This window comes from Trachurus japonicus, chromosome 10 (genome assembly GCF_045865225.1).
Source record: "Trachurus japonicus isolate A0001 chromosome 10, Traja_1.0".
Taxonomy (NCBI): Eukaryota; Metazoa; Chordata; class Actinopteri; order Carangiformes; family Carangidae; genus Trachurus; species Trachurus japonicus.
The window spans coordinates 22,481,478-22,495,576 of record NC_140916.1 but is presented as its reverse complement, the minus strand read 5'-3'; the positions used below and the strand labels follow the sequence as shown (position 1 = coordinate 22,495,576).

Here is a 14,099-nt window from a genome sequence, read left to right as displayed (position 1 = left end):
CTCTTGATCAAAGTTCTTTTCCTCCCTTGTATGACTTTTTATTATTTCCATTCTGAATGAGTTAAAGAAGAAATATTCTTGCAGCAAGTGCAAGTCTCCCCCCAGGACTTCCTCTTTACCTCCGATCTCCTCCTCCTCCTCCTCCTCCTCCTCCTCCTCCTCCCCCTCTCCCTCCCCCTCTCCCTTTCTCTTGCTGAAACCTTTGAGAAAAACAGGCTAACAGCTTGGGGCCTATCGTGCATAACTCCAGATTTTACTGTAATTCATGCAAAGTAGTGCTGCAGCAATGGGAGATTGTGAAAAGATTGCCTTGATGTACTCACATTGCATCCTATTATATGTTATTCTCGGGGAGAAAGTGGAGTTATTGATTCTGCAAGTAAAACTGACAATTTTCATTAAGCATCCTGGCGTAGTGCAGAGTGTCTGCTGTGTTACAAGCGACTCACAGTAATGCGACCTGACCAGTGATCCTAGATCACTGTTGCAGTTCTTAGACATTTCATGCACACAGACCGCAACATTTTTATGAAGTATCCCATTACAACTTCCCCTGGTTTTAATGATTGGAGATGCAGCAGAGCGAGGAGCACACTCTGGTCAGCTCATCACCAATCCTGCCAGTAACAGAAAGAGAGAAGGGGTTATTTGAGGGAAATTTCTCAGAGACTGATCTATATGAGTCATATTGTTTTTGCTCATTCTGCCTTATATGGGGCTCACCTCATAATCACTCAGCATCTTCAACTGCAGCCACTCAAGAATCAAGCAGCTGGGTTCTACCTGGAGCTGGCTCATACATACAGAAACATTTAATAATGTCTCTGTGGTTGTGCTAATGTAGGGACTAGACTGTGCAAATAGTCCGATTTGTTTCAGTGGCAGTAATATCAGCAGAACCTTGTTTTCTGGCAGAGGGTGAACAGGCATTAGAGCATCGATGGCATTTTGATGAGCTTAGATATTTTCAAAACTCTCCTTTGAGCTCATCTTATTGCAATATGTTGTTAAAGAGTTGATTCACGCCAATTACTTAAAAAATATACTTTTTAAAATGCTCATTGTGGCATTTAACCATGCGGAACATTGAACTTAAGATTTCTACTGCTTCCCAGTACAATAGAAGTGAATGGAATTTAATTTGTGGTGCTCACTGCATTGAAATTTGACACTAAGAAAAAAAATGACATCAATTTCTAGACGAAAAATAAATGTGCTGTCCTTGTTACTCTTATTTGGACTATTTCCTCAGCGGAAAGTAATTTCCAATAAAAAGCCGTTTACAGCAAGCTGTATTGTGTATTGCTCAAAATAACTGGACCTGACAAGTACCTGTTGTTGAGGGCCTTAAAGCTGCTGTAATCAGTTTTATACCAGCAAAGAATCAAATGACTACTTATATGTGAAAATCACGCACATAATTAACACCCAATGGTACAGTCCCCCTGAGTTCTACAGAGCATTTTAGCTTGTTCCAGCACATTATTCTGGTTTTAGGCCCCACAGTATGACTTTAATGTTTTCTCCCTGCTCCCAGGACAGTGTTTCCAGACACAGCAGGCAGTATAAAATAAAATAAAAAGCTCCACTTATAAGTGAAGTCTACTGTTGCTTTGTGTCTAACAGACGTGTAAATTAGCAACCGTTTGCTAATAGGTTTACCATTATAACTTAAAGCGCAATGAATATCAATTAATGCAGATTTAACTGTAATTTGTAATGCAGCTTTAATGCACCACAAACAAAATTTCATTCACCGCCCAATTAATTATTGATTCATTGTTTGCAAGGAGCCAAGTCTATCTGCTAATGAAGGACACAAGTGCACCTGATGCACCTTGCTTATTTCTAGTCAAATGACCCTTTAGACCAGAATATCAAACATTCAAAGGCAACAGTTCCCTCCTCTGATCCATCTGCCGTGGTGGGAGGTCAGTTTCCATATGGCTACAACACACACACACAGAGTGAGAGAGAGAGAGAGAGAGAGGGCTAAAAATTGAGTGGTGGAGTCGAGAGTGAACTATCAAAGGGGAGAAATGTCATGGGAGGGCAACTTGTTTTTTGCCATGTAATTTTCCCATATGCTGTTAAAGCAGAGCAGATGTCACTGAGTATTGGCAGGGGTAGACCTGGTGGCCTCAGGGAGCCGGTTTGGGATACATGGCCCTGTGAAGAGCCGCATAATTAAGTGCTGGACCAAAGGGAAAGACCATGGAAACTGCAGTGGTGCGATGCAGCGAGAGGAAACGGGGTCAAACTCCCTCCGCAATCAGACACCTGAAGGTTTGATGAAATTAGTCCAAACTTCAGTAGGAGAGAATCACCACCAGGAGAAAAAAATGGGACAGTTATGAGCGAGACACTTTTTGCACAGTCGAGATTTGTTTTCAGTTCAGTGAGTGCGTTTTGAAAAATGACATCATTCAAGCATTGGATAGAATACCCCGATGGGGTTTGTGACTGCCTCGACAGCAGTGAAGACAAACTCAGCCTAGGAAATGGATGTGCCAAATTACACAGTGCCACCCGCTGGGAGAGAGCTGCAGGTGTGTGCGTGTGTGTGTGTTTGGGGGTGGGGTGGTGTGTTGGTGGGGATGGGGAATGCCAGGGGTGTTGGTCCATGTGTGTGTGCAGTAAGCCTATGTGCGTGCAGGTATTGAGAATTTTATTTCTACCATGGTGCGCGTGTTGTTACCTATATTTCCTCTCACCCCCTTATTCACCCTCATCTCTCTCTTCCTCTGTCTCATCCGTCTTTGCTCCTTTCTTCTTCTGTTTTTTTTGTCCTCCCTCACACAAAATGCAATCTGAGCAGCTCTACCTCTGTCTCTCACAGAGACATGACTTGCCCATTTTATCTTGTATTTTATACGTGCCATAATTTGAGCACCTCGCTCATTTCCAATCATTTAAGTTCTAATTTTCTTGATTTGCTGAGCTCCTCTGCTGACTAAGAAGCTAATGAATGTTACTTATTGGGAAGCAGAGTGGAACCAGCCACTGAAGCAAAACTCTTTAAATTTCAATAGCCTGTTTTTCTCAAAAGGGAAACTGCATTTTGTCAAAACATCAATAAACTATTATTTCCATGTGAAAAACGCACTCCTGACAATTTTATTTTGTACCTACAGAGCATTGGACAAATCACTGGCATTTTTTTTTTTAGGTTTTCCTAAAAATAAGGGAGCATCATGCACTGGAGCTTTTGTGGTGACATCAAACCCAGATACTGTAACACATTTTTCACCACAAACTAGAACTGGAATCAACAAAAACAATGGTGTTTGAGCCCAAATACATCATGATAAATCTCTGTTATCTCAGTGTCATTGTACAGATTACTAAAGATGCCCTGTTACTTCTATGTTTATGTCCATAGAATGTATTTATAATCGCGCAAACTGGAGTAATCAAAATAAATATCTATTCTTTCTGTATCTTATTGTGGTTTTCATGAATATAGAACATGACATCCATTTTCAGTGGGCGAGAAGGATAGCGCTGATAATAGTGTTTTGTATATTTTTCATCCTACAAAATGATTATAGGGAGAGCATCACAATCCAAGAGAGCATCTCTGTGAGACCTATATTTGAGTGCTCAGTTCCTCCAAAAACCACATAGCTTTTGCATTAAAGGATAAAGCTGACATATTTTATCATTTTTTATTATTATCAACAAATCCCACAAACAAACCAAAACCAAACAATGAATTCATCCTGCTAACAAGCGCTGTCTGTGGAGCCGAAGCCAGATGTAGCATATGCCTGTGTGCGATTCAACCCGTTGTCGTCCAAAAGCGGTTTCAAACGGAGAGAAAAGAAGCCAAACATGAGCCGTGCTGGTGCGCTGGGTTACATATTCTTTAATTACAATGCACACAGACAGTGTAGCTCTTCCCTTGTAGCTCTTCAAATGAGCAGAGCAAGGAGCCACATCCCCCAGCATGCTCAGTGACGCCTGCCCAACATGAAGTTACTGTGCAGAAATAATGCTGCTGCAGAGTTGTGTTAGAATAAACTAGATGTACATCACCCAATGGTATGGTTGTTTTATGTGCTTTTAATGGTCATTGGATGACAATGAGTTCTGTGGCACAGAGGCATAAGCTCCAAGCTGTGGCTGCACAGACACTCTTGTTAACCGGATAAATTCAAGGCTGTTTTTTTTTTTTTTTGGTCTTTTTAATGGGCTTTGTTGGTAAAAAATAAAAAAAAGATTAAATAACAGCATGCTCCTTGAAATGCAGCTTTGGGTGCAACACACTGTGGCAGCTCTCCAAGAATAGAACAAGCTCAAGTGTGATGTACTATTCAACAGTAAAAGGGGTTGGTTTGGTTTTTATGGAGGTCCAGTAAAGAACAGTAGCAGCCTACGGTTCATCTGGTACAAGCAGTCCCACCTGCCCCCGGCCTAAAGCTGCCTGTCGACTACATAATGATCTGCCCTCTGTAAGATGGATGGCCCGGAGAACCCACTGAGGCTGCTGAGACTAAAGCCTGTACACTCCCAGAGTGTGTGAGGGAAGAAACAACAGTGGGCAACAAGCACATTTTAAGCCTCTACAGAGTATCTATCGTGTTTCCTGTCCAGAAAACCCTGAGACCACGAGATGCCACTTGACGGCTAATTTTTCCTACTAGTTGGTCCAGTTGTGTTGGTGATTCCGAGTGGGAGGGTTGGGAGGGGAAGTTTCATGGCAAGAATCACAACTTCAAGGAAGTTTCATTTCGGCTCTAACTGCTCTCATCATTCACGGCATTATCTTGCAGATTCAGAGCTATTTTGCAAAGTTGTACTTCGCCAGCTGAGGCCAAGCCCGGCGCTATCTCACTGTTGCATCAGCTGGAGTTCACCATCAGATGGCAGTCCACTAATGCCTTTCTCAGATGTGGGTTTCTGGTGGCAGGGAAAGGTTGCATCAGTGGACCTTTGGTGTCTGAACTTGCCAGCCTATGCTGCTCTGGTAGAGACTACAAAAGACTCCCAGAGGACTTCCCGAAAGTATCTTATCACTTAGATCACATTAAAATGACTTTCAGTGGCGCCAATTTGATCTTTGGTGCTAATCCAGACTACCAGGCTTTCACAGATCTTGCAGATCAAATACACTCTGAGTTTGATTTCAATATCTGAGCTTACTCAAAAAAAAAAAAAAAAATATATATATATATATATATATATGTATATATATATACATATATATATATCTGCGCTATTTTTTCTGTGAAATACTGGAAACAGCCTTTGAAGTTAAGCCTATTTTAGCCCCAAGAGGCATAGGAATTCATTTGTCAGTGATGCCTAAATGTTAGTGCTGTGCAGTGATTTCCCCTAAAAAAGTGGAAAGATGCTTCAACAGTACCCAGATGTTGTTAATACTCAATCATGAATTTAATAAACATCTGACCTTGTGATGCATTTACAAAATTCTTTTTAGAAAATGCAACAGTTTTTATTATGGGAATCAGATCTGAATCCCACCATATCTCAAAACGTGGGTCCATTTGCTGTTAGTGTTTACGCATAATACAAATTCTTTCCACATACTTCTGATTTAAATAGATTTCAAGTTCCTGCTTGGGTGTCAAAAAATTATGAGTTGTGGTTTGAGTATGTCAGCAAATCGGTTAAAAGGAAGCATCATCCCAGCCATGAAGAAATGTTTCACACTATTGAAATACATAGAAGGCTCAGCAGCAATGCATTCTGGGTCCCACAGTCAAATCCAGAGCCTAACCTTTGATCTTAAAAAATTGTCCACATTTGTCTCTATGCGCTCTACTGAAGCTACGAGAAACATTTTCACAGCAGGAAAGATGCAGTGAGACCTCCTTACGTGAGTGACAGCTTACCAGCTTGCTACATTACAATAAAGAAAACAGTTTTTCCTGCCCACTAGGTAGCCCATGGCATTTGCTAAAACTATGTTCCCCGTCACTTCAAGTCTTACATCCACATTTTTTCACAGCTTGTTTTTGCTCCCTTTTCTCACCGGTGTTCAATTTATAACTAGAATTTCCGATGGATTAATAGTATACAGAGGCTCTCCATAATCCAAGAATGGAGTTGTAGCATTTTTTCATCTCTTTGATATGTTTTGTCTTGTTTGCTTGAGTTTCTGTAATGATTTCAAGTAAATTGCCTGTCTGTGTTGAAAGAGGAAGGGTGAAGTGGTGTCAAGAAATCCCCAGTCAGCAGTGATGTAATGGCTCATTTGAAGTCCAGGGAAGACTGGATGACTCACATTCTTTGGGAATGAAATCCTCAGAAAGGAATTACACTGGTTTCCTCTCCCTGTACAGAGTCTCGGCAGTTAGGGAGCAAAACAGGAAATGACCGCAGCTAAAGGTGGAGGCTCGGATTTGTCAGTGACCACAAAAATCCTAATTAGCCATTAAAATGTATCCACTGAAATACTTACATGAAAATCACAAAATATAGAATGATTATGAATCTATTCCACACAAACCCAAGCAGCACTTCACATTATTAAAGTGTTCTGATGATATTAAACATCAGTATTATTTGTAAGCACAGCAGGAAAGCAGGCCAATATGCTTCGATATAAGTTTTCTTGTTTTTAAATGCAGTGATGAAATAATTAAGATGAACTCTTCAATTATGGACAAGTAAAATCCCCCCCCCCCCCTCGAAACAGTGGTGCTATGAGCTATATAATCATTGGTTTATGACAGTGCTAACATGCTGATCATTAGCAAGTATGACATTGCTAACATTTGCTAATCAGCATAAGCACAAAATACAGTTTAAGGTGCAGATGTAAATACTTCAAGGTAATATGGGGATCTCCAAGGTCATTAGAGTTCATCCTGAAAAGACATAGGCTGCAGTATGAATGCATCAGATTTCATGGTATCACATCCAATTGTTGGCAAGACGTTTCCCTAAAAACCATTAATGTAAACCTCATGGTTGTGCAAGAGGAGCAGTCAAAGCCATTAGGATTTATCCTCTCAGCACCATGAATCTCTTTTCCAGATTTCATGGCAATCGGTGCAATAGTTGTGATATTTGAGTCTGCAAGAGTAACGGACCAACTAATCCATTATCATTCCCAGACACACACTGACTGTTTTCAGTTATAATGGCTGCTACATATCAGATCAGTGTTTACAGCCTTCATATTTCACAATAGCATAATAACTGAAAAGTGGGGTTTACTGTATTTACAGCCTTTTTGAATGAAGAGATATCAAAAGAGATGCGCTACTTCACAACACACCAACAAAGTCCTTCAGTGGTTCAAGCACATCATTCTGCCTTTTGTGAGTTCGGCAAGAATAACAAAGCAGTGATCTGAGTCCCTGATCCGGGCTCACTAACCTCAGTTATGTAAGACCCAATCAGAATTTGACAATTCAGTGCTCGTGGTGACTAGGATGCGTGTGTGTGTGTGTGTGTTGAGCCAGCTAATTCCTTGGGAGAGCATTGTTAGCCTGGACCATTTGGGGAGCTCTCAGGGGAAAGGCGTTGCTCCGGTCTCTCATCAGGCAGATGACAGAAGACTGCGTGCTCTGCATGCTGCACTCATCTCGACCACGATAGCCTCACTGCACAGGCCATATCTCTGCTTCATTTACTCATTGTCTGATAATAACAAGTGTCTCCTTTCTGCTATACTCAATTACATCTTCATTAGCTTGCTAACTAACTTAAAACAAACCAGCATTGTGTGCAGAGATTTTAAGTCTATGTGACATTTATTACCAAGGTGGCTGAGCCTATAGGTGACGGCCGTGAGGGGCACAACATGATATTTATTATGTCTTCATCTCGCTCAAAACCATTCACTGTCTCATCATAACATCAATTCATTTTAATTTATCAGCTAATGAACTGAGTTCATTCATCATTTACCCTGTCTGTTATCTAAACAGGGCGACTGGCTAACATATTGGCCTCTTACTCTAGTGTGCTGCCAATCAAACACCCGCCTCACAGTAATTAGCAGATAAACAATGGGGAGGTGTTCCCATAAGACAAACTGATATATTACATCAGATCCCACTGAAGAGCAATCTAATAAAAATCACACAGCATAATTAGCTTCTGCTGACTTTTCGTGTACAATGAAATGGCAGCGTGGATTAGAGCAGGTAAGTGTGGCAATAATGTCAAGAACCAGACCAGATACTGAGTTACGGACCTGAAATGCATTGTAACAAAACCACAAAGTGGGAATTCTTATTAAACACCTTTTGGTTTCATTTGTAATACACCATCAGGTTTCCTGCATTGTTGCAATTCCTCATCCCCGGTCTCTGAGAACAGGATGTGCCCTTCATTTGAGGGAAGTTCTATCATGTCAAAGCAAACTTTGTTTGTACCATCCTGTAACAGCTGTGGCCTCAATCAGTCATCTTCGCCTTTCTCTAAGTGGAACAGACAACACAGGAGGAGCAAGTTACTCTATACCCCTCCTGTGTGTTTCCCTATTGTTTGAACACTCATTTTCCCTTTTGGTCTCTTTTTGTTCTCATTGTTCCTCTGTGCTTTACAGTAATGTCACATTTTGAACTCATTTGTTCTCAGTATTATTCACTTCCCCTCAAGCCAGCTCCAGCTCTTGTCCCGGTCAGCAAGGTTAAATAGTTGGTTTTGGAGTTCAGAGTGGAGCTGAACTTTCTGAATAAAGTGTCTTTTAATGAGACATAAACAGACAAGGAGCAGTATCTTAAATGTAACCTTCCTTCCCTTGGCCACTGACAATGTCAGAAAGCAGGTCCACCCAAGAAGTCTATCTATAATACATCACCGGGGCCAGCGGTATGGAAGACGGGTTGTATCAACCAGCCGTCTGGAGAATTTTAAGGAGGAAAAACACAATTCAATAGACTGCTGATCCTTGACCTCTCCACTTCCAAGAGGGCTACCTTCCCTTGACTTTAGCCACCCCGACAACAAAATCTCATGTGTGATCACAATAACAAGTCTATACAAATATTTCACCATTGCTTGCAGTTCCTCATTCTCCAGATATTTTTGTGGACTTCAGCTGGATTATACCACTGATGTCAGTCACTGTTAAACGAGTCACGAGTGAAAAATTACATCTTACAACCACAACCTTCACCTCACTACTCGTCTGTTTCTCTAAGCTGTGTTGCTCTGACAACAGGGAGGAGACACTTGTAAATGGATGACACATGGTAGACCTGTGCTGCAGTGAAATGACAGCAGATGGAAAAGTCACAGCGAGGTAACAGCTAAGATGTTCTTTTACAGGCAACACAAACAAAGCAGAACAATTTCCTCCCTCCAGTTCAAAGCTTGGATTTGTGGTAATAAGTTACAGTGGATTCACAGCCCCCACAAAAGAATTACAGCACAAAGTCTAAATGAGCATTGTTCCTCTCAGCACAACTGACGCATTTCCCTTTTAAGCCGACTTCACATGGTGTCTGAGCTAAATGTGTGTTTCCTGATTTTAGTGGCAGAAGTGAAACTCAAAGCATAACTAGAACAGACATACAGGAAGCATAGGAACAAACAAAGAAGAATGGGTGAAGGGCTCCCGAGACATGTGCTCTGACACTGGCAACAGTCTGTTTAGGGGATAGTGAGGGTGCAGGAACACTGAATATAATTTGTTGTCACTACTGTCAGGAGTATTTTCTAGGAAAGTGAAAAATCTTCAACATAGTGCATTTGTGTGTCGGCCAGAAAGGAGGAACCTGGAGCCAGACTAAATTTAGTTCTGCATGTCATCAATAAATCAAACGGAGAAGAAAATCAAATCAAATCTTTGCTTTATTTATGCATTCATCTGTACAACAATTTATATATATATAAAAAAAAGAATATTCACAAAACCTGTACACTCGAAATGTCAGCATAAAAAAATTACTTTTGATGTAACACAGCAGATCTGAACCCCTTGGACATGAAATTAGTTTAAATATAAAGCCTCCTATAAAAAAGAAATACATGGCACTGTAGATTTAGGGCCATTTACTGGCAAAGTACTTATAGGACTTTCAAACGTGACATAAACAAGCTCTCTACACTTAAGCAACGTTTCTCATACGCCCGGACAGAGAGAAGCTTTGTCTTTTTTGGAGAATATGTTACACATCTTGGATCTGATGCTGCAGGGACGTCATCTTGCTGGCTGAGTGCTACGTTGCCAGGGGTCTGAGGGTGTTCTTGCATTTTGGAATGGAGTGCCCTTTTAATTTCTGATGGTAACCTTTTTCCCTGGAGCAGCCAGGGGAGCATTTACTCCCTCAGATCCGCTCCGGTGTAGATCTGCTCCGCAGTAGCCAGCCATGTCGCCCCCGGCCTGTCCCCTCACCCCCCCCCCCACAATCTCCCTCCCCTCACCGTGGCTTGCTATCTCTCTCTGTTCACATCTCTGCAAGAGAGGGAGAAAACCACAAAAGCTCAGGAGCCAGAAGAAAAAAGGAGAATAAGCACACAGGCATGTTAACGCTCACGTTAAAAAATGCACAGACTATTAAGTGAGCCTTGTAAAGATACAGGGGGAGTTACGATTAATTTATAACATTAATTCTCTCTGTGCTGAGACAACTGATAGCAGAGAATGCATGTTTTGTTCTTGGTTGTGGTTTGTGAGTGTGTGGGGACATGTATGTGTTCCCGGGCCTCTGAAACACCACTGCTTTACAGCTGATAGCAGGATCATGATGCTTATGTAGTCAAGTATGCTATTATCACTAAAGGGCGAGTAGATAGTCCACCTGAGTCCCCAGACATGGCATTTACACACAAGAGGTGCTCAGAGATAAACGGGAGCGGGAGGTGGGAAGGGAGGGAGGGGGGGTAGTACAGGGTAGAAACAAGGCAGCTACTGGTACGCACACTGGATTTCAATGTGTAACAAAACATGCAGTCTGTCAGCATCTCCGCCACCATTACAGACTCCAGCCTGCTGGCTTGTCAGATTAAGTGCAAAAGGAATAAAGAAAAGATTGAGTGATAGGGGGTGTAATTCCCTTAAATACACACCAGCAAGTTCCCGGTCCAACATGTCGATAAAACTCTCAAGTTCCCTTGTGTCTCCCAGCTTGGCTGCAGAGAGAGGACAGAATGAAGTGGAATTTGAGAAACTATAGTGAAAAAAAACAGCAATGGAATATTTTAGTGGAGAAATGCAGTTCAGTTCAGTGGTATTTCCTTTGGACCAAAAGCTGAAAACTAATCTAAGTCCCAGAATTACATATGAACCAAGCTGCTTTTGGACTGGCAAAAACATTTTCAGCCTCTTTTCTACAAATGGAAATAAAGCTGTAAAACCTAAGCAGTTTGATGGATCCCACCAGGATCGCTGCTATACATATGTAAGGTAAGCTCCTCTGGATAAACACAATTAGAGCCAATGGCACCTCCTGGCCAACGTCTTGTTTTCTTCCTTTGAGATGTATGTGTAGGCTACTCCGTGCATCTGCATGCGACAACATACAGTAGCGCCTATTCACTTACATACATGCACTTACACACACGCCTGGGCCACTGTCTCCTCCACATAGCAGCACAAATAACCTCTGCAGGAGACTTGCAGAAGAGGGGGGCTGAGACGTGACAGTCACAGCGGCAGGCACTTTGTTGTGTAAAAACAAAGAGCTCCAGGCCTAATGTAGAGTTTTTTTGTGTGGCTGTGATAGTGATCAGAGTAAAAGTGATAGTGATCACTGTAAGAACTAGGGCTATCTTGGATAGAGATAGGCTGATGGAAGCCTCTAGTACCTTTCGGTGCCAGCGTTATGCCTGCTGTGTGAAGCTCCTCCTCGCTGGTGTTCAAACTGTTTCCCAAAGACGCTTCACTGCCTGAGGGGAGAGAGAAAGAGAGAGAGGGAAACAAAGAGGGAGTGAGCAGAGATTATACACAGTAGACAAGCACTAAGGCCAGCCCATGCAAATGATCAACAATAACAATGACAGTAATTTTTAACACAATGCAGGACTTGCACATAATGATAATAGCAAGCAGTAAAGTGAAGGTAAACGCCTGTTTGCTGTAAGCGACTCCCGTGTGTCAGCTTCTGAAAGCAGCTTGCCTGTTGAAACATTAGGGGGCCAAAATACTTTAAATAATGACGACACATGGGAGCAGAGAAATACACTTTCTTCTTTTATCTCACAACCGTCAACAAATGCACAACAGCAGCAATAACAAATAAAAAAAGACAATTACAAAAGATGGGTTATCCATAATTGCGCTTCATTCCAGTAGAAAGCTATTGTCATGAACAAAACACCGTCTTAAAGAGAAGTGTACAGGGATGCAACCACCAGTTTCATGCAAATTAAAAGTGTCAAGCGGCAGATGTTTGGGCTGATAAAGGGGCTCCGCTGCCACCCATGGGGCCTTCATACAACCTAAGTCACCGACAAATGATGCAGTAAATACTGTCATTGTCTCGACTGTCTATGGTGTTTTATCCAAATACCATCTTAATCACAATATCCTGTTCTGTCTGGTACTTTTTATTTTTTATTTAACCTTTATTTAACCAGATAAAAGCCCATTGAGATCAGGATCTCTTTCGCAAGGGTGACCTGGCCAAAAATGGTCAGCAGCACGCGGTACAGCAGCAATACATGTCAACACAGAAATGCAAAGAATAACAATCGACGAGTAATAACGAGTTTTACAATTTCAGATACAACAATTGAAACAACAAAATAAAAAATTTAAAATGTAGTCACTGTAGTCAGAGTCCTCCACTCCACTGTCATCTCCCGGCCCCATGCGACTTTTGGCCTCTTGCAGGACTCGCTGGTAAGCATGGGGTTTGCTTTGTGGTGGGGCCTTCAGCTCCTCCACCACATCCTGGAACTCCTGAAGCAACTCTCCCAGCTCCTGCTCCAAGTCTGCGGAAAATGTGACGGCAGTTGGAAAGAAATCCCATTACTTCACTGAGAGAAAATGTTTAGATCATATAAGGTTGTTTCAGAAAGCCCAACTGAGAATTGACAGGCAGGTTTTTACTCTGCGATATATATACACAAGGTCAAATGATCTTTAAAAGCCCTGGTTCAGCTCAGGAGGATTTAAAATATATGTTTTGGAAATGAAACAATCATTTGTCAATAACCTAGGAAATGTTCCAGTATGAGAAATAGCTTATTATTGCAAATAATGTGAGGTTGAGAATCAAATTAAATAAAAGCTAAAAGCAAAAGCCTTCACTTAAAGTGTATGTCACTCAGTGGACTGTGACGGATAACTTGATGTGGGAAAATAAACCTAAACACCCATAAGGCATATAAAATACCAACCAGCCTGTTTAACACCTGGTCAGCAAACTGTGATGCAAAAAATGTCACATAAGTTTCATTAAAAGTTTTGTGCTTACGGCTATAATAAAACTACTCCTTGAATATATAAAACACCACTATAAAATACCAGATGCAGTATAGGACCAGCAGATCTCAGTTTACCCACCATATCACAGTCATTTCAATAGACTAAAGTGAATTTTAACATGTGTAGGGAAACAGAACACAGAGAGACTATATTCATAAACATAAGAAAATGAAGTTAAAAGAAAAAAGGATAAAATTGTACAGACATGAAGCTGAGGCTGAAACTACCGTTAAGTATGGCAGGCTACAAATCTGCCCACATGTTCAGTGAGGCTTTAATTGGTCCTAACTCCATGTGATATATTAACAAGAATTAAGTGAGTGTGAAATTTTAAGTGTAAAATATATGTTACAGCATCTCTGAACGCATCATGCTGGCGGTAGTGTTTCTTATAGGCCTATAATCATCATCAAGTAGTCTCATAATTTAAAACTAATGGCTCAAGCAGTCGTAACACTCACCTGTGGTAATATCTGAAGACATGGCTGAAATAGAGGAGGGAAAACGCCGCCAAAGCTTGTGCTGCGTGTCAGGGTTCAGAGCGGTTTGAGGCTGACAGGCAGGACCGGAGTTTTATTCTTAAAGTCCTCTCGACTAGCGGGTCGCAGCAGCCAATCAGCTCCCGGAGACTGAACAACCTCAGAGGTCTGCTCGAAGTGGAAAAAAGTGGGCGGAAAGTTGAAAGGAAACCCAGACGCAAATGAGACAGACTGTAATAAGCCGTTATGCAACTGCGGCTGAG

The 14,099-nt window shown here is 41.6% G+C and overlaps 2 protein-coding genes across 2 annotated transcripts in view; one reads left to right on the top strand and one right to left on the bottom strand.

Annotated features, from left to right (window-relative positions):
- The window catches only part of pofut4 (protein O-fucosyltransferase 4), a 53,500-nt gene that overhangs the window by 12,438 nt on the left and 26,963 nt on the right, over positions 1–14,099 (top strand). The gene's annotated exons all lie outside the window — the stretch shown is intronic.
- On the bottom strand, positions 9,760–14,004 carry LOC146980035 (regulator of cell cycle RGCC). Its single transcript, XM_085790109.1, has 5 exons — positions 13,819–14,004; positions 12,697–12,861; positions 11,734–11,814; positions 10,996–11,058; positions 9,760–10,381 (listed from the first exon to the last, which is right to left on the bottom strand). The coding sequence occupies exons 1-5, from the start codon at positions 13,838–13,840 to the stop codon at positions 10,374–10,376; spliced, it is 339 nt and encodes a 112-aa protein (XP_085646235.1). The 5' UTR covers positions 13,841–14,004; the 3' UTR covers positions 9,760–10,373.

Coding starts and splice junctions, on each gene's coding strand:
- LOC146980035 (XM_085790109.1), bottom strand. CDS start 13,840: ATGTCTTCAGATATTACCACAG. Junction 12,862..13,818: donor GTCTTCAGATATTACCACAG/GTGAGTGTTACG, acceptor CATTTTCCGCAG/ACTTGGAGCAGGAGCTGGGA. Junction 11,815..12,696: donor AGTGGAGGACTCTGACTACA/GTGACTACATTT, acceptor CTCTCCCCTCAG/GCAGTGAAGCGTCTTTGGGA.